The sequence below is a fragment of the Sphaeramia orbicularis genome, chromosome 19 (genome assembly GCF_902148855.1).
Source record: "Sphaeramia orbicularis chromosome 19, fSphaOr1.1, whole genome shotgun sequence".
NCBI classification, from domain to species: Eukaryota; Metazoa; Chordata; class Actinopteri; order Kurtiformes; family Apogonidae; genus Sphaeramia; species Sphaeramia orbicularis.
The window spans coordinates 41,948,956-41,976,760 of NC_043975.1; the positions used below are offsets into that span (position 1 = coordinate 41,948,956).

At 38.2% G+C, this 27,805-nt stretch overlaps 1 protein-coding gene across 3 annotated transcripts in view; it reads left to right on the forward strand.

The window, feature by feature from the left end:
* The window catches only part of exoc6 (exocyst complex component 6), a 275,638-nt gene that overhangs the window by 37,897 nt on the left and 209,936 nt on the right, over positions 1-27,805 (forward strand). For all 3 annotated transcript variants that reach the window (XM_030121915.1, XM_030121916.1, XM_030121917.1), the window contains exons 3-5: positions 11,860-11,907; positions 12,456-12,546; positions 16,403-16,448. In XM_030121915.1, coding sequence (XP_029977775.1) covers positions 11,860-11,907; positions 12,456-12,546; positions 16,403-16,448 — 185 coding nt within the window. The remainder of the gene's footprint in view (positions 1-11,859; positions 11,908-12,455; positions 12,547-16,402; positions 16,449-27,805) is intronic.

A 27,805-nucleotide genomic window follows, 5' to 3' on the forward strand; every position in this document is an offset into this window, starting at 1 on the left:
GTGAGCGGTTTGAATGTACAATTGACAAAACTGAGACTGTTTTATTGCCAAGTGTCACTTTGCCGTCTTTGTAAAACTGCTCATAAGATGCATAAGATGAAGGTTTGAGGTCTTCATCAACACGGTATGGAAAAAACAACTGAAGAATACTTTTGAAATATAGCTCAGGATTTTTTGTCTCGGAAAAGCGTGCATATCGAATAACTGCAGGTTTGGTTCTTGTTCTTTTTACCACATAACCAAATGATTCTTGTAATTTCATACTATTTTTGGATTTCTTCTCTTTTTGACCTAAAATGCGATAATCCGATGCAAATTTGGCTATACACGTCATTAAAAGTGTTATCCTTAGGTCTGTTTTGTATCGGTCAACAAGACCAGTCATCCAAATGTTTGTGGTGCCTGGTTTGTTTAGTTCACTTATAGGTTTTGTTAGTTTAAAGATAGTATCACCGGTTGGGATAAACACAACTTTCCTGGAACATTCTTTCAGATGCATGTTTGTTATTCTGTACACTGCTTCCTGTGCAGAAACGTCACGGCTATGGAGGTAGACTTGACCCATTTTTTTCATTGTCTCTTTAGCGTCAGAGTTGCTGTCTTTAGTTGCCTCTTTATGAGCGTTGCTCAACAACAAACCCATCTCCCTCAAATTTGGGCATCTAGCTTACAATATAAATTATACAAGCAAACACATCAACAACATACTGGATGTCCATGTTGGCATTCCAACACTTTAACAAGTATTTGGTGTATGGATTGATCCAAACCTCATTAACATTTCTTTGTACAAAGATTTGAGTTTTTCGTTCCAGACTTTTGTATGCTTTCTCATAGATTTCTTGGTTTATACCAGCACTTTTAAACAACTGATCTACAGAAGTAGATAGATTATTTTCATCCAGAAGGGCTTTTTTAACAGCTGTCATGATTTTCTGTGCTTGTTCAGGTTTCATTAAGTTTTGTTGAGGCTGAGAGCATTTGCACTGGACATCATCCTTTGTTGTTTCTTCTTGGTTTTTGTTGTCCTGATCTACATCACATTTTGGGCATTTGGGCTTTGTCTGTACATAGTTGAGGAATGTCCGAACAGATACTGGCCGTGGAAAATTGAAACGACAAACTGTTTTCTTTTTCTTACATGTTTTACAATGTTGTTTAGAATGTTGTTGTACTGTGGACACAATATCTGCTAATTCCTCATTGTCTGAAGGTATTTCACACGTAATGTACTTGTCAACAAAATCTACTACTTCTTTATCTGTGTTTTTACCGATTACAGGCGACTCCACCCAAATGAGAGAGTGCACATGGGGGCTCCCACGCTGTTGTTGAAACTCTATCCGGTAAAAGTAATCTTTAACCTTCCCAATTGGATGGACTAGGGACATTATGACAAATTTCAGGAAAATGTGCCAGCGGTAATCAAAAAATCGTGCAGCTGAAACTGGATTATTCCTTAACAGTTCACATCGCCCTGCATACTCTAAACTTTCTGTAGTTTGTGTTCTTCCAGCCTGCTTCAAAATCGTTGTTAAAAGTGTACCCCATCTTAAGTCAGCTGATGAGAAGCTACAAAAGAATGTGGGTTTCCCCAGGTTTCACACACATTCTAGTAAGTCTTTTTGTGCTCCCTGCCAAAAGGCTGGAGTTCCTCTAATAGGACGTAAGAAGCGGTAGCCATCATCTGACTGCACAACATCCTTCAAGGATTCAGTGCGATTCTGTGCATCATTTTGGCTTTTTGCATTTGTGTGTCCTTTGCGCAATGCTGTTGACACTTGCTGAACAACTTGCTGAACTTCAGACGTATTGTGTAAAAAATATATATTCTACACTTTTTGCAAATCTGCCATCTGCATGGAGAATCCTGTTGTTAAAATAACGTGCTAATGTTAACTCATGCCGTCTGGGTGTGTGATAAGTATTATTTCCAAGTGGGAAAAGGTCTGGAAATGACTTTGCTTCATTGTCAACATCAGACAACATCCTCACGGGATTGTTTCCTTCAGCAGGAGCTAGATTTACAATATCTTCAAACTATTGATCTAAAGCTCCCTGGCCATGATCCATAGGCATTGTACATGTGTCATGATAGATGCAGTGCTGCTGCCGGTGTAGTATGGAATATGGACCCCTGGAATATGGACCCCGGGGTCCTGATTCCGCAGCGGAATATGGACCCGGGGGTCCTGATTCCGCAGCGGAATATGGACCCCCCCTATGGAAAATGGACCCCCCTCCAAATTTAGGGAATGAATTATTTTTTTTTAAGTTTTGAATTATAAACACATAAAATAGAAACAAAACAACATTTTGCAAACAAAATTTCTTTATTGTGTTCTGTTATTGTGTTCTGTTATTGTGTGATCTGTCTGAGGGAAGAGAGAGTACAAGAACATGTATCAAACGACCGTCGCCGCCACAGTGACGTCACAATGGGAGGTCAGGCTGTACGGGGAGGTACGCTCATGCTGCAAGGCTTCACTACAGGGCCCAGCTTTTTTTTTTTTTGTTTGTGGTGGTGGTGGGGCACCCCCCACCCCCACCTCTGATAATTTTCTTAGAAATAAGCATTTAGGCTCCTAATATGTAGAAATTATTAAATGCAGTACTGTATGAAATAATGGTTATTTTTAACTGTACTGGTCATGTGAGAAATAAAATCTTACACAGGGAAGGGGTAAAAGATAGCTTATTGTCAAACTCGTTTCCATGGTTTTTTCCTGAGCTTCAGCTAGGGAAAAACCCTGGAAACAACTCGTTTGACAATAAGCTTATCTTTCACCCCTTCCCTATGTAAGATTTTATTAATGTAACAAATAAATATAAAATATAAAATATAACACACTGAATGACAGACCCATTTATATGACAACAGTTCTTTCCATGTAATGTAACACCTTAAGGAAGCTTACAAGCTCTTTGACAGTGATTTCACACATCTCCATGGTTTGTCTCATATAACAGAGTTCTGAAGATTATGCCATTGATAGATATTTCACACCATCGCATGGTTTGTCTCACATACAACTTGTTAAGTAACACCTTACTCCGGCCCCACCACTGATCTTCAACCCAGTTGATAATCAGTGGCAGTCTGATCGGGCCAAGATCCTGGGGTTTCGGGTCAGGAAGAAGATTTCACCATCACCAGCTGAGCAGACCATCAGCCATGAAGAGGAGCCACTCAACACCATTGCCATGCGTGGTGATGGTAACTGTTTCTTCCGGACCATTTCCTACTTCCTCACAGGTGCCCAGACAAACCACCGCGTTCTCCGTGCCATCACCGTCCAGTACATGAAGGAGAACAACGCCACCTTCAGCAACTTTGCAGAACAGGATGACTACGCAGATGTCAGCAACATGGCCCAGACTGGAGAGTATGCCACAGAAGTAGAAATACTTGCTGTGGCCAGCTTACTCGCCACACCCATCTGGACCTACTCACCATTTGGGGAGGAACACAGGTGGCAGTGCTATGCGCCACTTTCTGGCCTTCCTTCACCTTGTGAGGCTTCACCAAAAGCCATGTTTGTGAAGAACATGTTTGAACATTTTGAGCCTGTCATAACAGTGTAATTTGCCATTCAGTGTGATATCTGTGATATTGTTACATTTTTAACTTTGTATAATACTTGTTATATACCTCAATAAATATGTTTTTTTTTAAATGTTTTGTTTCCATATATATATATATATATATATATATATATTCCAAAATAATAAAAAGAATTAACCATTCCCTAAATTTGGAGGGTGGTCCATTTTCCATAGGGGGGGTCCATATTCTATGGGGGTCCATTTACAATCTCATACCGGTCATGGAGAGTTTCATCTTCTGCATCTTCAGGGTCTTCACTTTCTTCCACAACACACACATTTGGATCTTCTTCTGTTTGTTTATCTGGCTCCTTTTCAAACTAATTTAACCATTCTGTATTAAAGTCTACATCTTTGTAATATTTATTGTTTTCTTTTAAATATTGCAGAGCCTTTTGTAGGTGCATTGTGTCGACAAAGTGATATTCATAATGACCTTTGTATGACAATTTCTGCTTCAACTTCACATCTAAGAGACAACCTTCCATGTTTGAACGCGGCAACAAGTTTGAAGTCTGAGAAACTCTTGAAGGAACCCAAGTAATTGGACCGTGGACTGCCCTTTGGCTACCCTTAGGCAATGCTAACATTTTCATAAATGGGATGTTGAGTGCAATTAAATGTTTTTCTAAATGATTCAAACAGGTCAGCACCAGAGGAATTGGGCCAAGTTATAATTTGTTGCCCCACCATTCTGATGGGATCAGACATTTTCAAATCTTTGAATCACAAACATTGCAAATCCACAGCTCCCCTCTTGATTCTTTTAACAGACAGGAGGTACTACAGTCTGAGTTACATTTATGCAAGTATTTATAAGAGACACACTTCTCTGCCATTTTAGCTGCTTCACATCTGTAATTTTGTTGTTTACATTGTACAATGGATTTTTTAAATAACAACCGAAAACATACACAACATATAAATTCAGGGCCATTGTTGACTTTATTTAAAACATCATTCAAAACAAAATCAAATTGCTTTGCCTTTAGTTTGATCTGTTTTTTGTTGAGCTTTTTCTTTGCTAAAACTTTAGTCTGATATTCACTATCTTTATGATATTTTTCTTTACTGACAAGTTTTAATGTTTGTCTAAGTTCTGGACTAATTTTATACTTACAAATACTCTGTGATTTCACATTAGTTTGATGTGTAGGATTGTTTTTGTATTTTTGCACACTGTATGTTTTTACTTTCTTTTTATATACAAGATCAGTTTCATATTTTTCTATATTGTATGTTTTTACTTTCTCTTTGTGAACTGAATCTGTTTTGTATTTTTCAACACTAAGTTTTTACTTTCTCTTTATGTATGGTATCAGTTTCATATTTTTGTACACTGTAAGCTTTGACTTTGTTTTTAAATATTACATTAGTTTTGTACTTTTCAGTACTTTTAGCAATTTGTTGTAACCTATATTCATCTAGCTGATGGTATTTTTTCATGGCATATTCTTTCCATTTCTTTTTATGCAACAGATGTGAACCTTGGGCTTTTTTCTTCTTCGTGTACTTTGACATGACAGCTACACATTTGTTTTTGTTTTCTGGAATACCTGTTTTTAAAGTAAAAGAATTATAAAGGCTTATATCTACATTTTTAGTGTGTGACCTAAAATTATATCCACGTGAATCAGTAATTTGGCAATTTTTATAACAGACATTAAGTTTACCCTGCCTGACACACAACATTCTCATAGTGAACACTTTTCTTTTCAAGATAAATACATTGCTTGGACAGTTGTTTTTTGTTACATTTGAACCTCAGCCATTTGCCTTGATAAAAAGTATAAATGTCTACTCCTAAATAATTAGCTGTGGCATGTATTTCGACGTCCGTTGCCCAGGTATTTACTTTCCACACATTTTGTTGTTTAATATACTCTGCCACAGACAAATGCTGATGGTTTTCAGGTAAAAGGCTGTGATACACATCAGGGTTTTTTTCTAACTCTTTAACTGCAGCTAGTCGGATTTTTCTATGGTGTTTCTGTGTGCCACTAACTGCTTGAGAAACAGCGCGATAAAAACAGTTCCCGTCAGCTACTATGCTTTCATTGTAGCACGGTACTCCAGCATCACCTGTAGTTATAGAGTTTTGAACTGGACATTTTAAATAATCAACATTGAGGTATGTACAAATAGATTTGCACACATCTTCACCCAATGGCATAAACTGCACAGCCTGTTTGTCCATGCTGACATATGTCACTTCATTTGTGTCATATGTCTTGGCAATCTTTACAGCAGAATTACCTTGAAAACACCTAGGTTTTGTGTCTACTTTAGTGTCAGCTCTCCTACGTTTGTTAGCAATGTTTTTGTTTTTTGTTTTTTTTTTTGGGTATGTCTGTTCTGCGTTTTAGACTTTTCCTTTGAAAATCTTCACAGATAGGCTTAGCATCTTCAGGTTTAACATAAGGCTCAGAAGAGTTGAAAACTGATTCTGAAAATGAAATTGCCTTGATCTCCTTTTGTTCTTAGATAGGCTCCTCAAAAATAGAACTATTTATGGATGAGCTTTCCTCAACTTCCAGTTCAGCTGGAGTTGGAACAGGAGGCATATGTTCACCTTTTAATGCTATTGACACTGGATTAAGTTCAAAGTCAGTGTTGTACGCACTGAGACCAGCTGTGAGTTTGATTAAGTGGGTATGTAAGTCTGAAATGGTATTGAGTAACACAACAACACTTATCCCCTCCCCATCAACCATCCCAGATTGACTATGTGCATGGGAATCTACTACAGCATACAGGTTGTTTTTACTAATAATAGCACGTGTTTGAAGCTGTAGTAAAAAGGCATGTGTTGTCTGCTGCTAAATGTTTTTCCAGAGCTTGTTTTAATGTAAGATAGCCACATTGTAATTGCGTGGCTGTGATGACCTCACAATGAAGCAGACATTTTTAGAAGTATAAAAGTGAATATGTCTCGCAAAGAAAGTGTCAGATTGAGTTGGACCCAATTTAACATTTGTGCAAAATGACAACCTGAACACGATATGTAAGTCGTATAGCTGGATCATAAAATGGCTCTCTCACACCCCCTACAGTTTTTTAATGGGAGTGAAAATTTTTTTTGACATACGCTAAAAAAATTTGACACACACATCCCTCATGCCAAACTGAACCAAAAAGCCAATGAGGACACACCCCTATTTACAATTGTGTTGCCAGGACAACACCAAAATTGTTCCATTCAAATGAATGGGGTTTTTCCACAAGGACGTAATTGCTGAAAAACTCTTTGTGTTCCACAAATGGTACACAGACCAAAAATTACACTGTGGAAAAGTAGAATTTTCCAGCAAAAATAATTTTGAAAATATTGAAAAATGATTTGGCCACGCCCCCTCAAAATATGAAAATACATTGTGCGGATGGGAACCCACCCAAAAAAAAATTTCAACGTAGAAAGATGAAACTTGGTCCAGAGATAGCCCATGGTAGGACAAGTAAAAAATTACATTGTGGCCCCACCCTAAACCCAACAGGAAGTTGGCCATATTGAGTGGAAGTTTGAATCTCTAAAATCCCACCCTGTCATACTTTCATCATCTCCTCCTAGGGTTTACATCCAATTTGGACCAAACTGGGGGAAAATCACCTACACACGTGCGATCAAAAGTTATCACCTACACTGATTTCTATGAAATTTGGTGGGTATAATGAAGGGCCCTTCCTGAGGCCATATCTTGATGGTGGGTGTGGCTGAACAATATGGGCGTGGCTTATTACAAGTTAAACGAGAAACATTTCCTACAGCTGAACTGTTATGCTGAGTGCTGTGAAATTTCTATGGACCCTATAGAATAGGACACAGATCAACCTTAGCAAAAATTGTGGATGTACTCCACTAGGTGGCGCTATAACGGACAAATACGTGTTTTTGCCTCTAACTTCCAAATTTTGAATAACACATTCATAAACTTTACATTTTTGTATTCCTTGGATAGAGATGAGTCTTCTGACAAAGGCCACGCCCACTTCTGCTGCATATTTTTCTTTCTTATTCGCTACATATCAAAGACATACTTTTTCAAACTCCTTCTAGGGTTTAAGCCCCATTGGCTTCAAACTTTGCACATACAATCTCCAGAGGCTTCTGATGTAAAGTTATTACAGTCAGTTTGCTGCTGTAAAAAACACAGTATTTATAAATGAACAAATTTTTTTGCTAGCTAAAAAATACTTATTGTAGCATATCTTTGTCAGAGTAACTGCTATCAACATCAAACTTAATATACTGGTTTTTGAGGAAATACAGAGGCTCTGTGCCAAATTTGGTACCAATCGGACAATAGGGGGCATTATAGAAAGAGAAATATCAAGTCACAAAAAAGCTGGTCCGATTTGCACGAAATTTGGTGAGCTGAAATGTTAGGGGGTCATGGCTAATGCCATTTTTAGAAGTATAAAATTTGTGTATCTCACAAGGACAGTGTCAGATTGAGTTGGACCCAATGTAACATTTGTGCAGAATGACAACCTGAACACGATTATATGGAACTCATATAATTGGATCGTAAAATGGCTCTCTCAGGCCCCTACAGTTTTTGAATGTGAGTGGAAAAAAATTTTTGTGATAGGAACAAGAAACTTAACACACACATCCCTCATACCAAACTGAACCAAAAAGTCAAAGAGGACACACACCTATTTACAATCATGTCACCATGACAACACTAAAACTGTGCCTTAGAAATGAATGGGGTTTTGCCACAAGGATGCCACTGATGAAAAACTCTTTGTGTTCCACTAATGGTACACAGACTGAAAATTACACTGTGGAAAAGTAGAATTTTCCAGAAAGAAGAATTTTCTAAATATTGAAAAATGACTTGGCCACGCCCCCTCAAAATATGAAAATACATTGTGCGGAGGGGAACCCACCCAAAAAAAAAAAAAATCAACGTAGAAAGATAAAACTTGGTACAGACATAGCCCATGGTAGGACAAGTAAAAAATTACATTATGGCCCCACCCTAAACCCAACAGGAAGTCGGCCATATTGGGTGGAAGTGTGGACCTCTAAAATCCCACCCCTCATACTTTCATCATCTCCTCCTAGGGTTTACATCCAATTCGGACCAAACTGGATGAAAATCGCCTACAAACGTGTATGATCAAAAGTTATCACCTACATTTTTGATCAAATGTTGGGCGTGGCTGTGATTGCCTCATAATGAAGTGGCCATTTTTAGAACTATAAAAGTGTGTATATCTCACACACAAAGAGTCAGATTGAGTTGGACCCAATGTAACATTTTTGCAGAAGGACAACCTGAATACGATGATATGGAACTTGTATAGTTGCATCATAAAATGGCTCCCTGGTGCCCCCTAAAGTTTTTGAATGGAAGTGAAATTTCTTTTTTGACATAGGAGAAAGAAATTTGGTACACACATCCCTCATGCCAAACTGAACGAAAAAGCCAATGAGGACACACCCCTATTTACAATCGTGTTGCCATGACAACACCAAAACTGTTCCTTTGAAATGAGTGGGGTTTTGGTACAACAACTCTCTTGACGAAAAACTCTTTGTGTTCCACTAATGGTACACAGACTGAAAATTACACTATGGGAAAGTAGAATTTACCAGAAAGAAGAATCTTCAAAACATTGAAAAATGGCTCAGCCCTGCCCCCTCAAAATATCCAAATACATTGCGCGGAAGGGAACCCTCCCAAAAAAATTTTCAACGTAGAAAGATCAAACTTTTCCAGACATACCCCATGATAGGACATGTAAAAAATTACATTACGTTCCCACCTTAAACCCAACAGGAAGTCAGCCATATTGGGTGGATTGTGGACCCATAAAATCCCACCCCTCATACTTTCATCATCTCCTCCTAGGGTTTACATCCAATTTGGACCAAACTCAATGAAAATCACCTACACAAATATGTGATAAAAAGTTATCACCTACATTTTTGATCAAATGTTGGGCGTGGCTGTGATGACCTCACAAATAAGCGGCCATTTTGAGAAGTATAAAAGTGTGTATGTCTTGCACAGACAGTGTCAGATTGAGTTGGACCCAAGTAACATTTGTGCAGAATGACTACGTGAATACAATGATATGTAACTCGTATAGTTGGATCGTACAATGGCTCTCGCATGCCCCTTACAGTTCTTGAGTGGGAGTGAAAAAATTTTTTTGACGTAGGAATAAGAAATTTTGCACATTCATCCCTCATCCCAAACTGAACCAAAAGCCAAAGAGGACACACCCCTATTTACAATCATGTTGCCATGTCAACACCAAAACTATATTATTCAAATTAATGGGGTTTTGCTAAAAAGATGCAATGGATGAAACACTTTGTGTTCCACTAATGATACACAGACTGAAAATTACACTGTGGAAAAGTGGAATTTTGAGAGTAAAGTCGAATACAAAAAGAATCACAATGTCATGAGAATAAAATTGTAGTTAAAAAAAAACAAAAAACAAAACTCATAATTTAACAAAAATGTCTTTCGTTATGACATTAAAGTCATCATATTCCAACAATAAAACCATAATATTATCAGAATAATGTGGTAATTTAAAAACAGGTGGTAAAAATCTCCTAATTTCCCAGAATCCAGTGGTCCCCTGCTGGTCCACAGCAGTAGTATTTGTGTTGTATAAAGTATTTGAACTGAAGTAGACATAAATATCCACTGTACCAGTAGATCATGAATATATTCACTGGGGTCAGTACACGTACTGACCCCAGTGAATATATTAAGGTCAGGTCTGCTGTCTAATGTCAATGCACTTTGGATCAGGTGGTTCTGGGCCCTAGTTTTGGACCCTGGTTGTCAGTGATGATGAAACCATGTATATTTGTTTCAGGTCACAATAGCGACGATCCCCTAGACCCTGGATGTCAGGATACCCCATTTCTTTCCACATCTCAATGTTCATGGACCACTTGTTCTTTGGTAGCTTGTATGGATCCATGTCCAGTCCAATTATCCTTAATTTAATTTCATATTTCACCTTTTCCCAGTCTGGCTATGTTTACTGATATACTCTGTCAGGTTGAGTAGGTTGGTTTTTGACACTCAGTCTGATTTAGAGGGGCGTGGCCCAGGGGGGAAGTGACATATGTGCATACCCTCTATAGCCACAGGAATAAAGGAATCCCTAGGCCGTCTGGTTCTCAATTGAAGCCTAAAATGGCGACCAGAGGGGAGCAAATTAAACTCCCCAAAAAGTGTGATCAAAACAGTTAAAAATGTGTTTGGCCTTACCGCTGACCCATTGAACATACTTGTCCCGCAACTGGGTTAGCTGTACCCCAACCACCTTTGATGCTACATTCACCAGCGTAGTTAGCTTCCTCTTGCTGGCCATTGAAAGACCACCATACCACACCACAATGCAAAATGTTAAAACAGATTGAATAAAACACTGGTAAAACAAAGTCATCAGAGTTCTTCAGACATTAAATGATTTCACCTTTCTTGAAAAGAAAAGTCTCTGTTAGGCCTTTTTACACACCACCTCTATATTATTCTCAGAGAATAATTTCCTATCAATAATGGTTCCTAAGTATTTGTATTCATCCACATTTTCAACAACCTTATTTTGAATAATGATTTGTAATACATTACGGGGAGACCTACAGAAATCAATAGTCATATCCTTGGTTTTGGAGACATTGATGGACAGGTAAAAGTTTTCACACCAAGAAATAAAATCATCCACTACAAGACCATGCCCATCCTTCTCATTGTTTAAAAGGCTCGCTTGAACTGTATCATATGTAAATGGTTACAGGTATCAGTCTAGTTCCTATTGATCACTGATAGAAGTCATATATGGACTCTGATTGGATGAGTTGAGTTTTCCAGTGAAAGCTCCACCCACTTCTGTTGGAAGATTGATTTCCTGCATTAGGACCACAGGACTGGAACACAGAGACAGAACCTGACAACGTCACACATTCAACTGGGTATTCATTATTGATAGAACATGACACTAACATACAGGGATGTTGGAACTATTTTTTTTTTTTTTTTTTACTTGGGAGACAAAGCATCAGACTTTTCTGACACCATCAGTGTTGGCAAAAAAATAGATAATTTAAAATAAAAAAAAAGATAATTAAAAATAGATCTTTGTGTCATCTGTAAAACTGAAATTGACACTGCACATCATTTTATGACAAAGGAAAGCTTTTACTGATGTGTGTTATTGTGGATGTGTAATGTGTGAATCAGTGCTTTCACTTGTACCTGTGTGTTTGTCCAGGGTCAGGTGACAGACACTAATCGGAGACTACAGGAAGCTGGGAGGGAGGTAAGGCACTTCTTGTGTGTGGTTGTGTGGGTCCACAGGACATTTCCTGTGAGTGGTTGTGTGGGTCCACAGTGCACTTCCTGTGAGTGGTTGTGTGGGTCCCACACTGCACTTCCTGTGTGTGGTTGTGTGGGTCCACAGTCCACTTCCTGTGTGTGGTTGTGTGGGTCCACACTGCACTTCCTGTGTGGTTGTGTGGGTCCACACTGCACTTCCTGTGTGTGGTTGTGTGGGTCCACAGTGCACTTCTTGTGTGTGGTTGTGTGGGTCCACACTACACTTCCTGTGTGTGGTTGTGTGGGTCCACACTGCACTTCCTGTGTGTGGTTGTGTGGGTCCACACTGCACTTCCTGTGTGTGGTGGTGTGGGTCCACACTGCGCTTCGTGTGTGTGGTGGTGTGGGTCCACACTGCACTTCCTGTGTGTGGTTGTGTGGGTCCACAGTGCACTTCTTGTGTGTGTTTCTGTGGGTCCACACTGCACTGACCTGCAGATGGGACTGTCCTTAACCAGGACTCAGTGCTTGTGTCTTTCTCGTGTCCCTCAGGTGACCGCTCAGACAGAGGAGGTGATTCGCTGTCGGATTCAGCAGAGGAACATGGCCACCACTGTGGAGAAGCTCCAGCTCTGTTTACCAGGTCAGACTGGGAATGGTCCAGGATGTTTCCATGACAAGATCTGAAATGGTTTTACACACATGCGGAAACATGGAAAAATGTCATGAATGATTTGGGAAGAGTCAATGAAATGAATTTTTTAGGGACATAAACCTCTCACTTTTTGAACAGTAATGGAAATGATTTAGATTAGAGTACAGTGCAGTACAGTAGAGTACAGGAGAGTAGATTCGAGAAAAGTAGAGTAGTTTAGAGTAGAATAGAATAGATTAGAGAAAAGTAGAGTAGTTTAGAGTAGAATAGAAAAGATTAGATTAGAGTAGTTTAGATTAGAGTAGAGTAAATTTGAGTAGTTTAGAGTACAGTAGATAAGATTAGGGTAGTTTAGAGTAGAGTAGTTTAGAGTAGATTAGAGTAGAGTGGATAAGAGTAGAGTAGATTATATTAGATTAGAGTAGTTTAGATTAGAGTAGAGTATATTAGATTAGAGTAGTTTAGAGTAGAGTAGATAAGAGTAGAGTAGATTAGATTGGAGTAGAGTATGGTAGATTAGATTAAAGTAGTTTAGATTAGAGTAGTTTAGATTAGAGTACAGTAGAGTAGGTTAGAGTAGAGTAGATTAGATTAGTTTAGATTACAGTAGAGTAGATTAAATTAGAGTAGTTTAGATTAGAGTAGTTTAGATTGGAGTAGTTTTGAGTAGAGTAGGTTAGATTAGAGTAGATTAGATTAGAGTAGTTTAGAGTAGAGTAGATTTGATTAGAGTAGATTAGAGTACAGTAGTTTAGATTAGATTAGAGTAGAGTAGATTAGATTAGATTAGAGTAGTTTAGATTAGAGTACAGTAGTTTAAATTAAATTAGAGTAGAGTAGGTTAGATTAGAGTAGATTATATTAGAATAGATTAGAGTAAATTTGATGAGAGTAGTTTAGATTAGAGTACAGTAGTTTAGATTAGAGTAGAGTAGATTAGATTAGAGTAGAGTAGATTAAAGTAGTTTAGAGTAGAGTAGATTAGAGTAGAGTAGTTTAGATTAGAGTAGAGTAGATTATATTAGAGTAATTTAGGTTAGAGTAGAGTAGATTAGATTAGATTCGAGTAGTTTAGATTAGAGTATATTAGATTAGAGTATATTCGATAAGAGTGGATTAGATTAGAGTAGATTAATTATTTTATATTCAATTAGAGTAGTTTATATTAGATTAGATTAGAGTAGTTTAGACTAGAGTAGAGTAGATTAGATTAGAGTGGTTTAGATTAGAGTAGAGTAGAATAGAGTAGTTTAGATTAGAGTGGAGTAGTTTATATTAGAGTAGAGTAGATTAAAATAGATTAGATTCGAGTAGTTTAGAGTAGAGTAGATTAGATTAGAGTAGTCTAGAATAGATTAGAATAGATTAGAGTAGTGTAGAGTAGATTAGATCAGATTCGATTAGAGTAGTTTAGAGTAGAGAAGAGTACAGTAGATTGATTAAATTAGAGTTGAGTAGATTAGATTGGAGTAGAGTAGAGTAGGGTAGATTAGATGAGATTAAAGTAGTTTAGATTAGATTAGAGTAGTTTAGATTAGAGTACAGTAGAGTAGGTCAGAGTAGAGTAGATTAGATTAGTTTAGATTACAGTAGAGTAGATTAAATTAGAGTAGTTTAGATTAGAGTAGATTAGATTGGAGTAGTTTAGAGTAGAGTAGATTAGATTAGAGTAGTTTAGATTAAAGTAGAGTGGGTTAGATTAGAGTAGATTAGAGTAGTTTAGATTAGAGTACAGTAGTTTAAATTAGAGTAGTGTAGATTAGAATAGAGTAGGTTAGATTAGAGTAGATTAGATTAGAATAGTTTAGAGTAAATTTGATGAGAGTAGTTTAGATTAGAGTACAGTAGTTTAGATTAGAGTAGAGTAGGTTAGATTAGAGTAGAGTAGATTAAAGTAGTTTAGAGTAGAGTAGATTAGATTAGAGTAGTTTAGATTAGAGTAGATTATATTAGAGTAATTTAGGTTAGAGTAGATTAGATTAGATTAGATTTGAGTATATTAGATTAGAGTATATTCGATAAGAGTAGATTAGATTATTTTATATTCAATTAGAGTATTATATATTAGATTAGAGTAGTTTAGACTAGAGTAGAGTAGATTAGATTAGGGTGTTTTAGATTAGAGTACATTAGAGTAGTTTAGGTTAGATTAGGGTAGTTTAGATTAGAGTAGAGTAGATTAGATTTGAGTAGTTTAGATTAGAGTAGAGTATATTAGATTAGAGTAGTTTAGATTAGCGTAGAATAGGTTAGATTAGAGTAGAGTAGATTAGATCAGATTCGATTAGAGTAGTTTAGATTAGAGTAGAGAAGAGTTGAGTAGATTGATTTCATTAGATAAATTTAGAGTAGAGTAGATTAGATTAGAGTAGTTTAGATTAGAGTGGAGTAGATTAGATTAGTTTAGATTAGAGTAGAGTAGATTATAGTAGTTTAGATTAGATAAGAGTAGTTTAAATTAGAGTTCAGTAGATTATAGTAGTTTAGAGTAGTTTAGAGTAGAGTAGTTTAGATTAGAGTAGATTAGATTTGATTAGAGTAGTTTAGATTAGAGTTGAATAGATTAGATTAGAGTGGTTTAGATTAGAGTAGTGCACATTAGATTAGAGTAGTTTAGATTAGATTAGAGTAATTTACATTAGAGTAGATTAGATTAGAGTAGTTTAGATTAGAGTAGTTTAGAGTAGAGTAGATTGGATTCGAGTAGTTTAGATTAGATTAGATTAGATTAGATTAGATTGGAGTAGTTTAGATTAGAGTAGTTTTGATTAGATTAGACTAGATTTGATTAGAGTAGAGTAGTTTAAATTAGATTATATTAGATTAGAGTAGAGTAGTGGAGTGGATTAGATTATATTGGATTAGAGTAGTTTAGATTAGAGTAGAGTAGATTAGATGAGGGTACTTTAGAGTATATTAGATTAGAGTAATTTAGATTAGAGTAGAGTAGTTTAGATTAGAGTAGTTTAGATTAGATTAGTTTACATTAGAGCAGAGTAGATTAGATTAGATTGTAGTAGTTTAGATTAGAGCAGAGTAGATTAGATTAGATTCGAGTAGATTAGATTAGATTAAATTAGAGTAGTTTAGATTAGAGTAGAGTAGATTAGATTAGAGTATTTTAGAGTATATTAGATAAGAGTAGTTTAGAGTAGAGAAGAGTAGAGTAGATTGATTAGATAAATTTAGAGTAGATTATATTAGTTTATAATAGATTAGATTATTTTAGAGTAGATTAGATTAGACTATAGTAGGTTAGATTAGAATAGATTAGATTAAATTCAGTTAAGAGTAGTTTAGATTAGAGTACATTAGAGTAGTTTAGATTAGATTAGAATAGTTTAGATTAGATTAGATTACAGTAGTTTACATTCAAGTAGAGTAGATTAGATTATAGTAGTTTAGATTAGAGTAGATTAGATTTGAATAGAGTAGTTTAGATTAGAGTAGAATAGATTTGATTAGATTCGAGTAGTTTAGATTAGATTAGAGTAGTTTAGATTTGAGTAGATTAGAGTAATTTAGATTAGACAAAAAGAAATAGTAGTAATTCTAATTTTAAAAACACTAGTGAAAACAGACAATTGTTCATTGTAGAAATACTAGTACCTATAAATAAGAAACTTAATAATGATAATAAATGAGTAATTACATTATAATATATATATATATGTATGTATATATATATATATATATATATATATATATATATATATATATATATATATATATATATAATCTTCTAACAAGAAAATAATAACAGTATTAAAGTGATAATAGTAATAGTAGATATAACAACTATGTATAATGTAATATAATGTATAATGTGCTCTTGTCTTTGCAGTGTTGGAAATGTACAGCAAACTAAAAGAGCAGCTGGAATCCAAAAGGTACCATCTCACTGAACATTTCCTCTTCCCATGTATCAAGAAAGCTAAAAAAACGAGAGTAAGGGGCCAAAGTGCTCCATTTATGTCTGTGTGACGGACCGGTGGAACACAGGCCTTTGGAAATGACAAAGAAAAACTCCTTTATCCAAAATCATCCAAGCAGCCAGCTTTTCTACTTCATTTGTCTTATGATGGTCATGTATGTCAGACTGACTTACTGCTTAGAGAGAAGGGGGGTTAGAGGGGTGGGGGATCATGTGGGACAGGACAGTAATGACCCTGTCTTGTTCATTAGTATGCACCAAAGGAAAAGGCAATTCAGTGGCAGGACAGTGTGCCTCAGTGTGGTGGTGCGTTCAGGGCCCTGCAGCCTTGTCTGGGCACACTACCACTTCAAAGAAATTACAGCCAATAAGCAGCGAGGACATGAACTATACTGTACATGTATACTGTCTGATCATCTGCACTCTATATGATTTTGTGTTCAGTGTCTTTCCACTTGGTACTTTGACAGCCATTGTGACCTCCAGTGTTCTGATGATGCTGCCTTCTGTTCATGAGGATACAGACGGACCAATTAGATCCCTTCACAGCCGGACTGTCCACCCCCACCCCCACCCCTGTGAAAGGCCCCAGGAAACGCTTCTTCCATCTACAAGCTTCTTTTGCAATTTACTCGTTTTACACATCAGTTTTTCGAATTGAAATGAACTGAAGGAGAATCTCCTTCCATTAAAACATCAGCTAGAACAATATCTGCTTCATTAGTTCTTTCCAATGTCATTATCGTTAACGAAAACTAACGAATTGACAAAAACTAGACTTGTAAAAAACTTTTCATTTACTGAAATAAATAAAACTAGACAATTTTCACACATGGAAATCATGAGAGGGGCTCGGGGGTTGGGGGAGGGCACGACGTCGGTTCTATTCTGAAGTTATTCATGACAACAGGTCCTGCTCGCGATTCCAAGGTCGTGTCCACGTGTAGGCCGAGGTGGCGCAAAGCCGAGGCAAATTTCCAGGACCACTAGATGGTACTATGAATTGGATTCAATATCACTGTGTCATTTTGTTCGAGGCGGGAGCAACATCAACGAGGTCAAGTTTGGTGGTGATCGGACAAAAAATGACAGAGTTACTGTGCAGGACCACTAGGTGGCAGTATGAGCCTGATTAAGTTCAGTTTCATTCAAGGCTAGACTGACATCAACCAGGTCAATTTTGGTGCTGGTCGGAACAAAAATGACCAAGTTACCGTGCAGGACCACTAGGTGGCAGTATCAGTCAGATTCAGGATTTCATTCAGGGTGGGAGTAATATTAATTAAAGCCGCAAGCGGCATCTAAATGCCCTCGCCAAGGGCACGTCCAGTTGAAGTATGTCCATCGATCAGCAGGTGGCGCTCTAGCACCAAATTTCAATGTCATCTGATGAATGGGTGTAGGCCTGGGAGATTGACAACTGATTCAAATTTGAGGCAAATCTTTGTTTGTATATCCGAACTAAAGAAAGTCTCATATAAGTAAATCTGTAGGGGGCGCTATGCAGCTAAAATTAAATTTCTTCCATTGAATGGCTGTAGACCTGTGAGATGTACCACTGAGTCAAATTTGAGCCAAATCGGTGTTCGTATATCCGAATTGATGCAATTTTTGTTAAGGTAAATTTGTAGGGGGTGCTACTGAAAGAAGTGGCAATTTCTTATGATAAATGGGTGTAGGCCTGGGAGATTGACAACTGATTCAAATTTGAGCCAAATTGGTGTTCGTATGTCTAACGTGAAGTAATTTTCGTAAAGGTAAAATTGTAGGTTGAGCTATGGCACCGAATTTCAAATTTTTCTGATAAATGGGTGTAGGCCTGAGAGATAGACGTCTGAGTCAAATTTGAGCCAAATCGGTGTTCGTATGTCCGAACTGAAGCAATTTTAATAAAAAAATATTAAAACATTTTGTAGGGGGCACTGTAGTGCAAAATTTCAGTTTCTTTTGACAAATAGGTGTAGGCCTGGGAGACAGATGTGTGAGTCAAATTTGAGCCAAATTGGTGTTCGTATGTCCGAACTGATGTCACTTTTGTAAATGTACATTTGTAGGGGGCGCTATAGTGCGAAATTTCAATTTCTTTTAATAAATGGGTGTAGGCCTGGGAGATAGACGTCTGAGTCAAATTTCAGCCAAATCGGTGTTCGTATGTCCGAACTGAAGCAATTTTAATAAAAAAATATTAAAACATTTTGTAGGGGGCACTGTAGTGCAAATTTCAGTTTCTTTTGACAAATAGGTGTAGGCCTGGGAGACAGATGTGTGAGTCAAATTTGAGCCAAATTGGTGTTCGTATGTCCGAACTGATGTCACTTTTGTAAATGTACATTTGTAGGGGGCGCTATAGTGCGAAATTTCAATTTCTTTTAATAAATGGGTGTAGGCCTGGGAGATAGACGTCTGAGTCAAATTTTAGCCAAATCGGTGTTTGTATGTCTAAGCTGAAGCAATTTTTGTGATGGTAAATTTTCAAAAAAACTTCGCAAAGTTTAAAACCTCGTTGCACAAAAACGGTGACACCAATTCAAAAATTTGGCAAACTTTTGATGCCTCACTTCTCTAGATATTGTACACCGATTTTGAGCTCATTTGGCCAAACGGTTTAGTAGGAGATAGTTAAAATACAACATCAGCAAAAACGGTGACTCAGCATTTTGGAAATTTCAATCCAATATGGCTGACTAAGGGTTGGTTTTGGGGCGTGGCCATAATAATATTTTTTGTTTGTCTCCTCATGATGAATCTGTGTACCGATTTTCGTGGCTCTACGACAAACTTTATGTTGGACGCGCTCCCATTGGCGCAATGCATTTCCACTTTTCAAGGGGGCGCTGCTGCAACATGTCTTTACTGACATCTACGAAACTTATATGTAAATTCAATTTCTCGCACTTCTGAATTTTGGGCAAAATTTGGTGAGTTTTCATAAATGTTCAGAGGGTCAAAATTGAGCTCAAAGCGCAGGAGAAGTAAAAATAAGATGAAAGAAAAAAAAAAATTAAAGCCGCAAGCGGCATCTAAAGGCCCTCACCAAGGGCACGTCCAGTGGAAGTATGCACATTGTTCAGCAGGTGGCGCTCTAGCACCAAATTTCAATTTCTTCTGATGAATGGGTGTAGGCCTGGGAGATTGACAACTGATTCAAATTTGAGGGAAATCATTGCTCGTATGTCCGAACTAAGGACATTTTTGTATAAGTAAATCTGTAGGGGGCGCTATGCAGCTAAAATAAAATTTCTTCAATTGAATGGGTGTAGGGCTGCAAGATGTACCACTGAGTGAAATTTGAGCCAAATCGGTGTTCATATGTCCGAGGTGATGCAATTTTCGTGAAGGTGAATTTGTAGGGGGTGCTAGTGAGCGAAATGGCAATTTCTTTTGATAAATGGGTGTAGGCCTGGGATATTGACAACTGATTCAAATTTGAGCCAAATTGGTGTTCGTATGTCTGAAGTGAAGTAATTTTCGTAAAGGTAAAATTGTAGGGGGCGCTACAGCTCCAAATTTCAAATTTTTTCGATAAATGGGTGTAGGCCTGGGATATTGACAACTGATTCAAATTTGAGCCAAATTGGTGTTCATATGTCCGAACTGAAGCAATTTTAATAAAAAATTAAAAAAAAAACTTGTAGGGGGCGCTGTAGTGTGAAATTTCAGTTTCTTTTGACAAGAAGGTGTAGGCCTGGGAGACAGATGTCTGAGTCAAATTTGAGGTAAATCGGTGTTCGTATGTCCGAACTAATGTCATTTTTTTAAATATACATTTGTAGGGGGCGCTATAGTGCGAAATTTAAATTTCTTTTAATAAATGGGTGTAGGCCTGGGAGATAGACGTCTGAGTCAAATTTCAGACAAATCGGTGTTTGTATGTCTGAGCTGAAGCAATTTTTGTGATGGTAAATTTTCGAAAAAACTTCACAAAGTTTGCAACCTCGTCACACAAAAACGGTGATGTCGATTCAAAAAATTCGGCTAAGTTTTTATGCCCCACTTCTCTAGATACTGTACACTGATTTTGAGCTCATTTGGCCAAACGGCTTAGTAGGAGATAGTTAAAATACAACGTCAGCGAAAACGCTGACTCAGCATTTTGGAAATTTCAATCCAATATGGCCGACTAAGGGTTGGTTTAGGGGCGTGGCCATAATAGTATTTTTTGTTTGTCTCCTCATGATGAATCTGTGTACTGATTTTCGTGGCTCTACGACAAACTTTATTTTGGACACGCTCCCATTGGTGCAATGCATTTCCACTTTTCAAGGGGGCGCTGCCGCAACATTTCTTTACTGACACTTACGAAACGTATATGTAATTTCAATTTCTCGCACTTCTGAATTTTAGGCAAAATTTGGTGAGTTTTCGTAAATGTTCAGAGGGTCAAAATTGAGCTCAAAGCGGAGGAGAAAGAAAAAAAAAAAAAAAAAAAAAAATAATAATAATCTGAGCAAGAACAATATAGCTGTTTCCGTGGCAACCACGTATTTGGCCTTATTTGAAAGCTCTCGAGCTCCCCCACATGTGTGTGGGGTCAGATGTCACGTGTCGTGCACTTACACCCATGTGACTGACCCCGAGTGGGCGTGTCCCATTGACTCCCATTCATTCTGTGCAGGTGTAAATATGCGATTTGTGCACGTCATATACATCTTCGGAAAGGTCTGAGTGCCGTGAATGTGAATGTGTGTGAGAGGTGCGACAGTGGCGAAAGGCGACCGCGTCACTGGTGATTTTGTCCCCATGCACCCACTGCAGACTCAATAGGCCCTGCGCCGGCTTTACTCGGCTCGGGCCTAAAAATAATAATAATCTGAGCAAGAACAATATAGCCGTTTCTATGGCAACCACGTATTTGCCCTTTTTTGAAAGTTCTCGAGGTCCCCCACATGTCTGTGGGGTCAGATGTCACGTGTCGTGCACTTAAACCCATGTGACTAACCCCGAGTGCGCGTGTCCCATTGACTCCCATTCATTCTGAGCAGGTGTAAATATGCGATTTGTGCACGTCATATACATCGTCGGAAAGGTCTCAGTCCCGTGAATGTGAAAATGTGTGAGAGTGGCAACAGTGGCGAAAGGCGACCGCGTCACTGGCAATGTCGGTGTTCGCATGTCTAACGTGAAGTAATTTTCGTAAAGGTAACATTGTAGGGGGCGCTGTGGCGCCGAATTAAAATTTTTCTGATAAATGGGTGTAGGCGTGGGATATAGACGTCTAAGTCAAATTTGAGCCAAATTGGTGTTCGTATGTCCGAACTGAAGCTATTTTAATAAAAAATATTGAAAATTTTTGTAGGGGGCGCTGTAGTGCAAAATTTCAGTTTCTTTTGATAAATAGGTGTAGGCCTTTGAGACAGATGTCTGAGTCAAATTTGAGCCAAATCGGTGTTCGTATGTCCGAACTGATGTCATTTTTTAAAATGTACATTTGTAGGGGGCTCTATAGTGCGAAATTTCAATTTCTTTTAATAAATGGGTGTAGGCCTGGGAGATAGATGTCTGAGTCAAATTTCAGCCAAATCGGTGTTCGTATGTCTGAGCTGAAGCAATTTTTGTGATGGTAAATTTTCGAAAAAAACTTCGCAAAGTTTGCAACCTCGTCACACAAAAACGGTGATGCCGATTCAAAAAATTCGGCTAACTTTTGATGCCCCACTTCTCTAGATACTGTACACCGATTTTGAGCTCATTCGGCAAAACGGCTTAGTAGGAGATAGTTAAAATACAACTTCAGCGAAAACGCTGACTCAGCATTTTGGAAATTTCAATCCAATATGGCCGACAAAGGGTTGGTTTAGGGGCAAGGCCATAATAATATTTTTTGTTTGTCTCCTAATGATGAATCTGTGTACCGATTTTCGTGGCTCTACGACAAACTTTATGTTGGACGCGCTCCCATTGGCGCAATGCATTTCCACTTTTCAAGGGGGCGCTGCCGCAACATTTCTTTACCAACATCTACGAAACCTATATGTAAATTCAATTTCTCGCACTTCTGAATTTTAGGCAAAATTTGGTGAGTTTTCGTAAATGTTCAGAGGGTCAAAATTGAGCTCAAAGCGCAGGAGAAAGAAAAATAAGACAAAAAAAAAATAAAATAAATAAAAATAATTAAAGCCGCAAGCGGCATCTAAAGGCCCTCACCAAGGGCACGTCCAGTGGAAGTATGCTCATCGTTCAGCAGGTGGCACTGTAGCCCCAAATTTTGTGTCTTCTAATGAATGGGTTTAGGCCTGGGACATTGACAATTGATTTGAGACAAATCAGTGTTCGTATGTCCGAACTGAACAAAATTTTGTATATATAAATCTGTAGGGGGCGCTATGAGCAAAAATTCAATTTGTTCCATTGAATGGGTGCGAAATTTCAATTTCTTTTAATAAATGGGTGTAGGCCTGGGAGATAGATGTCTGAGTCAAATTTCAGCCAAATCGGTGTTCGTATGTCTCAGCTGAAGCAATTTTTGTAATGGTAAATTCACGGAGAAACTTTGCAAAGTTTGCGACGTTGTCACACAAAAACGGTGACACCTATCCAAAAAATTCGGCTAACTTTTGATTCCCCACTTCTCTAGATACTGTACACCGATTTTGAGCTCATTTGGCCAAACGGCCAAGGAGGAGATAGTTAAAATATGACGTCAGCGAAAACGCTGACTCAGCATTTTGGAAATTTCAATCCAATATGGCCGACTAAGGGTTGGTTTAGGGGCGTGGCCATAATAATATTTTTTGTTTGTCTCCTCATGATGAATCTGTGTACTGATTTTCGTGGCTCTACGACAAACTTTATGTTGGACACACTCCCATTGGCGCAATGCATTTCCACTTTTTAAGGGGGCGCCTCAGCAACATTTCTTTACCGACATCTACGAAACCTATATGTAAATTCAATTTCTCGCACTTCTGAATTTTGTACAAAATTTGGTGAGTTTTAGTAAATGTTAAGGGGGTCAAAATTGAGCTCAAAGCGCAGGAGAAGGAAAAATAAGACAAAAATAAAAAATAAAAAAAATAAAAATAATTAAAGCCGCAAGCGGCATCTAAAGGACCTCGGCACGGGCACGTCCAGTAGAAGTATGTCCATCGTTCAGCAGGTGGCGCTCTAGCACCAAATTTCAATTTCTTCTGATGAATTGGTGTAGGCCTAGGAGATTGACAACTGATTCAAATTTGAGGCAGATCTTTGTTTTTATGTCCAAACTAAAAAAATTTTTGTATAAGTAAATCTGTAGGGGGTGCTATGCAGCTGAAATTAAATTTCTTTCTTTGAATGGGTGTAGGCCTGCGAGATGTACCACTGAGTCAAATTTGAGCCAAATCGGTGTTTGTATGTTAGAATTAATGCAATTTTTGTGAAGGTAAATTTGTAGGGGGCGCTCCTGAGCGACGTGGCAATTTCTTTTGATAAATGAGTGTAGGCCTGGGAGATCGACAACTGATTCAAATTTGCAGCAAATCTTTGTTTGTATGTCCGAACTAAAGAAAGTTTTGTATAAGTAAATCTGTAGGGGGTGCTATGCAGCTAAAAATAAATTTCTACCATTGAATGGGTGTAGGTTTGCGAGATGTACCACTGAGTCAAATTTGAGCTAAATCAGTGTTCGTATGTCCGAATTAATGCAATTTTCGTGAAGGTAAATTATTACGGGGCGCTAATGAGCGAAGTTGCAATTTCTTTTGATAAATGGGTGTAGGCCTTGGAGATAGACGTCTGAGTGAAATTTCAGCCAAATCGGTGTTCGTATGTCTGAGCTGAAGCAATTTTTGTAAAGGTAAAATTATAGGGGGCGCTATGGCACTGAATTTCAAATATTTCTGATAAATGGATGTAGGCCTGCGAGATAGACGTCTGAGTCAAATTTGAGTCAAATCGGTGTTCGTATGTCCAAACTGAAGAAATTTTAATAAAAAAATATTAAAAATGTTTGTAGGGGGTGCTGTAGTGCAAAATTTCAGTTTCTTTTGACAAATAGGTGTAGGCCTGGGAGACAGATGTTTTAGTCAAATTTGAGCCAATTTGGTGCTCGTATGTCCGAACTGATTTCATTTTTGTAAATGTACATTTGTAGGGGGCGCTATAGTGCGAAATTTCAATTTCTTTTAATAAATGGGTGTAGGCCTTGGAGATAGATGTCTGAGTGAAATTTCAGCCAAATGGGTGTTCGTATGTCTGAGCTGAAGCAATTTTTGTAATGCTAAATTCACGAAGAAACTTTGCAAAGTTTGCGAATTCGGCTACCTTTTGATGCCCCACTTCTCTAGATACTGTACACCGATTTTGAGCTCATTCGGCAAAACGGCCAAGGAGGAGATAGTTAAAATACGACGTCAGCGAAAACGCTGACTCAGCATTTTGGAAATTTCAATCCAATATGGCCGACTAAGGGTTGGTTTTGGGGCGTGGCCATAATAATATTTTTTGTTTGTCTCCTCATGATGAATCTGTGTACCGATTTTCGTGGCTCTACAACAAACTTTACGTTGGACGTGCTCCCATTGACGTAATGCATTTCCACTTTTCAAGGGGTTGCTGCGGCAACATTTCTTTACCGACATCTACGAATACCTATATGTAAATTAAATTTCTCGCACTTCTGAATTTTGGGCAAGATTATGTGAGTTTTCATAAATGTTCAGGGGGTCAAATTTGAGCTCAAAGAGCAGGAGAAGAAAAAAAAAAAAAAAAAAAAAAAAAAAATTAACGCCGCAAGCGGCATCTAAAGGCCCTCGCCAATGGCACGTCCAGTGAAAGTATGCCCATCGTTCAGCAGGTGGCGCTCTAGCACCAAATTTCAGTTTCTTCTGATGAATGGGTGTAGGCCTGGGAGATTGACAACTGATTGAAATTTGAGGGAAATCATTGCTCGTATGTCCGAAGTGAGGAAATTTTTGTATAAGTAAATCTGTAGGGGGCACTATGCAACTAAAATTAAATTTCTTCAATTGATTGGGTGTAGGCCTGGGAGATGTACCACTGATTCAAATTTGAGCCAAATCGGTGTTCTTATGTCCGAATTGATGCAATTTTTGTGAAGGTAAATCTGTAGGGGGCGCTATTGAGCGAAATGGCAATTTCTTCTGATAAAAGGGTGTAGGCCTGGGAGATTGACAACTGATTCAAATTTGAGCCAAATTGGTGTTCGTATATCTGAAGTGAAGTAATTTTCGTAAAGGTAAATTTGTAGGGGGCGCTATAGTGCAGAATTCCAATTTCTTTTAGTAAATGGGTGTAGGCCTGGGAGATGGACATCTGAGTCAAATTTCAGCCAAATCGGTGTTTGTATGTCTAAGGTGAAGCAATTTTTGTGATGGTAAATTTTCAAAAAAACTTCGCAAAGTTTGCAACCTCGTCGCACAAAAACAGTGCCACCGATTCAAAAACTTCGGATAACTTTTGATTCCCCACTTGTCTAGATACTGTACACCGATTTTGAGCTCATTCAGCCAAACGGCTTAGTAGGAGATAGTTAAAATACAACATCAGCGAAAACGCTGACTCAGCATTTTGGACATTTCAATCCAATATGGCCGACTAAGGGTTGGTTTAGGGGCGTGGCCATAATAACATTTTTTGGTTGTCTCCTCATGATGAATCTGTGTACCGATTTTCGTGGCTCTACAACAAACTTTATTTTGGACGTGCTCCCTTTGGCGCAATGCATTTCCACTTTTCAAGGGTGCCCTGCAGCAACATTTCTTTACCGACATCTACGAAACCTATATGTAAATGCAATTTCTCACATTTCTGAATTTTGTGCAAGTTTTGGTGAGTTTTCGTAAATGTTCAGGGGGTCAAAATTGAGCTCAAAGCGCAGGAGAAAGAAAAATTAAAGCCGCAAGCGGCATGTAAAGGCCCTCGCCATGGGCACGTCCAGCAGAAGTATGTCCATCGTTCAGCAGGTGGCACTCTAGCACCAAATTTCAATATCTTCTGATGAATGGGTGTAGGCCTGGGAGATCGACAACTGATTCAAATTTGAGGCAAATCTTTGTTTGTATGTCCGAACTAAAGAAAGTTTTGTATAAGTAAATCTGTAGGGGGCGCCATGCAGCTAAAAATAAATTTCTACCATTGAATGGGTGTAGGTTTGCGAGATGTACCAGTGAGTCAAATTTGAGCTAAATCAGTGTTCATATGTCCGAATTAATGCAATTTTCGTGAAGGTAACTTATTAGGGGGCGATAATGAGCGAAGTGGCAATTTCTTTTGATAAATGGGTGTAGGCCTGGGAGACTGAACACTGATTCAAATTTGAGCCAAATTGGTATTTGTATGTCTAACGTAAAGTAATTTTCGTAAAGGTAAAATTGTAGGGGGCGCTATGGCACCGAATTTCAAATATTTCTGATAAATGGGTGAGGTAAAGTTTGCGACATCGTCACACAAAAACGGTGACACCTATCCAAAAAATTCGGCTGACTTTTGATGCCCCACTTCTCTAGATACTGTACACCGATTTTGAGCTCATTCGGCCAAACGGCCAAGGAGGAGATAGTTAAAATACGACGTCAGCGAAAACGCTGACTCAGCATTTTGGAAATTTCAATCCAATATGGCCGACTAAGGGTTGGTTTTGGGGCGTGGCCATAATAATATTTTTTGTTTGTCTCCTCATGATGAATCTGTGTACCGATTTTGGTGGCTCTACAACAAACTTTATGTTGGACGTGCTCCCATTGGCGTAATGCATTTCCACTTTTCAAGGGGGCGCTGCCGCAACATTTCTTGACCGACATCTACGAAACCTATATGTAAATTCAATTTCTCGGACTTCTGAATTTTGTGCAAAATTTGGTGAGTTTTCGTAAATGTTCAGGGGGTCAAAATTGAGCTCAAAGCGCAGGAGAAAAAAAAATAAGACAAAAAAAATAAATAAATAAAAATAAAAATAATAATAATCTGAGCAAGAACAATATAGCTGTTTCTATGACAACCACATATTTGGCCTTATGTGAAAGCTCTCGAGGTCCCCCACATGTCTGTGGGGTCAGATGTCACGTGTCGTGCACTTACACCCACATGACTGACCCGAGTGGGCGTGTCCCATTGACTCCCATTCCTTCAGAGCAGGTGTAAATATGCAATTTGTGCACATGTCATGTACATCGTCGGAAAGGTCTCAGTGCCGTGAATGTGAATATGTGTGAGAGTGGCGAAAGGCGACCGCGTCACTGGCGATTTTGTCCCCATGCGCCCACTGCAGACTCAATAGGCCCTGCGCCGGCTTTACTCGGCTCGGGCCTAATAAAGAAAAATAATAAGAATTTGAGCAAGAACAATATAGCCGTTTCTATGGCAACCACATATTTG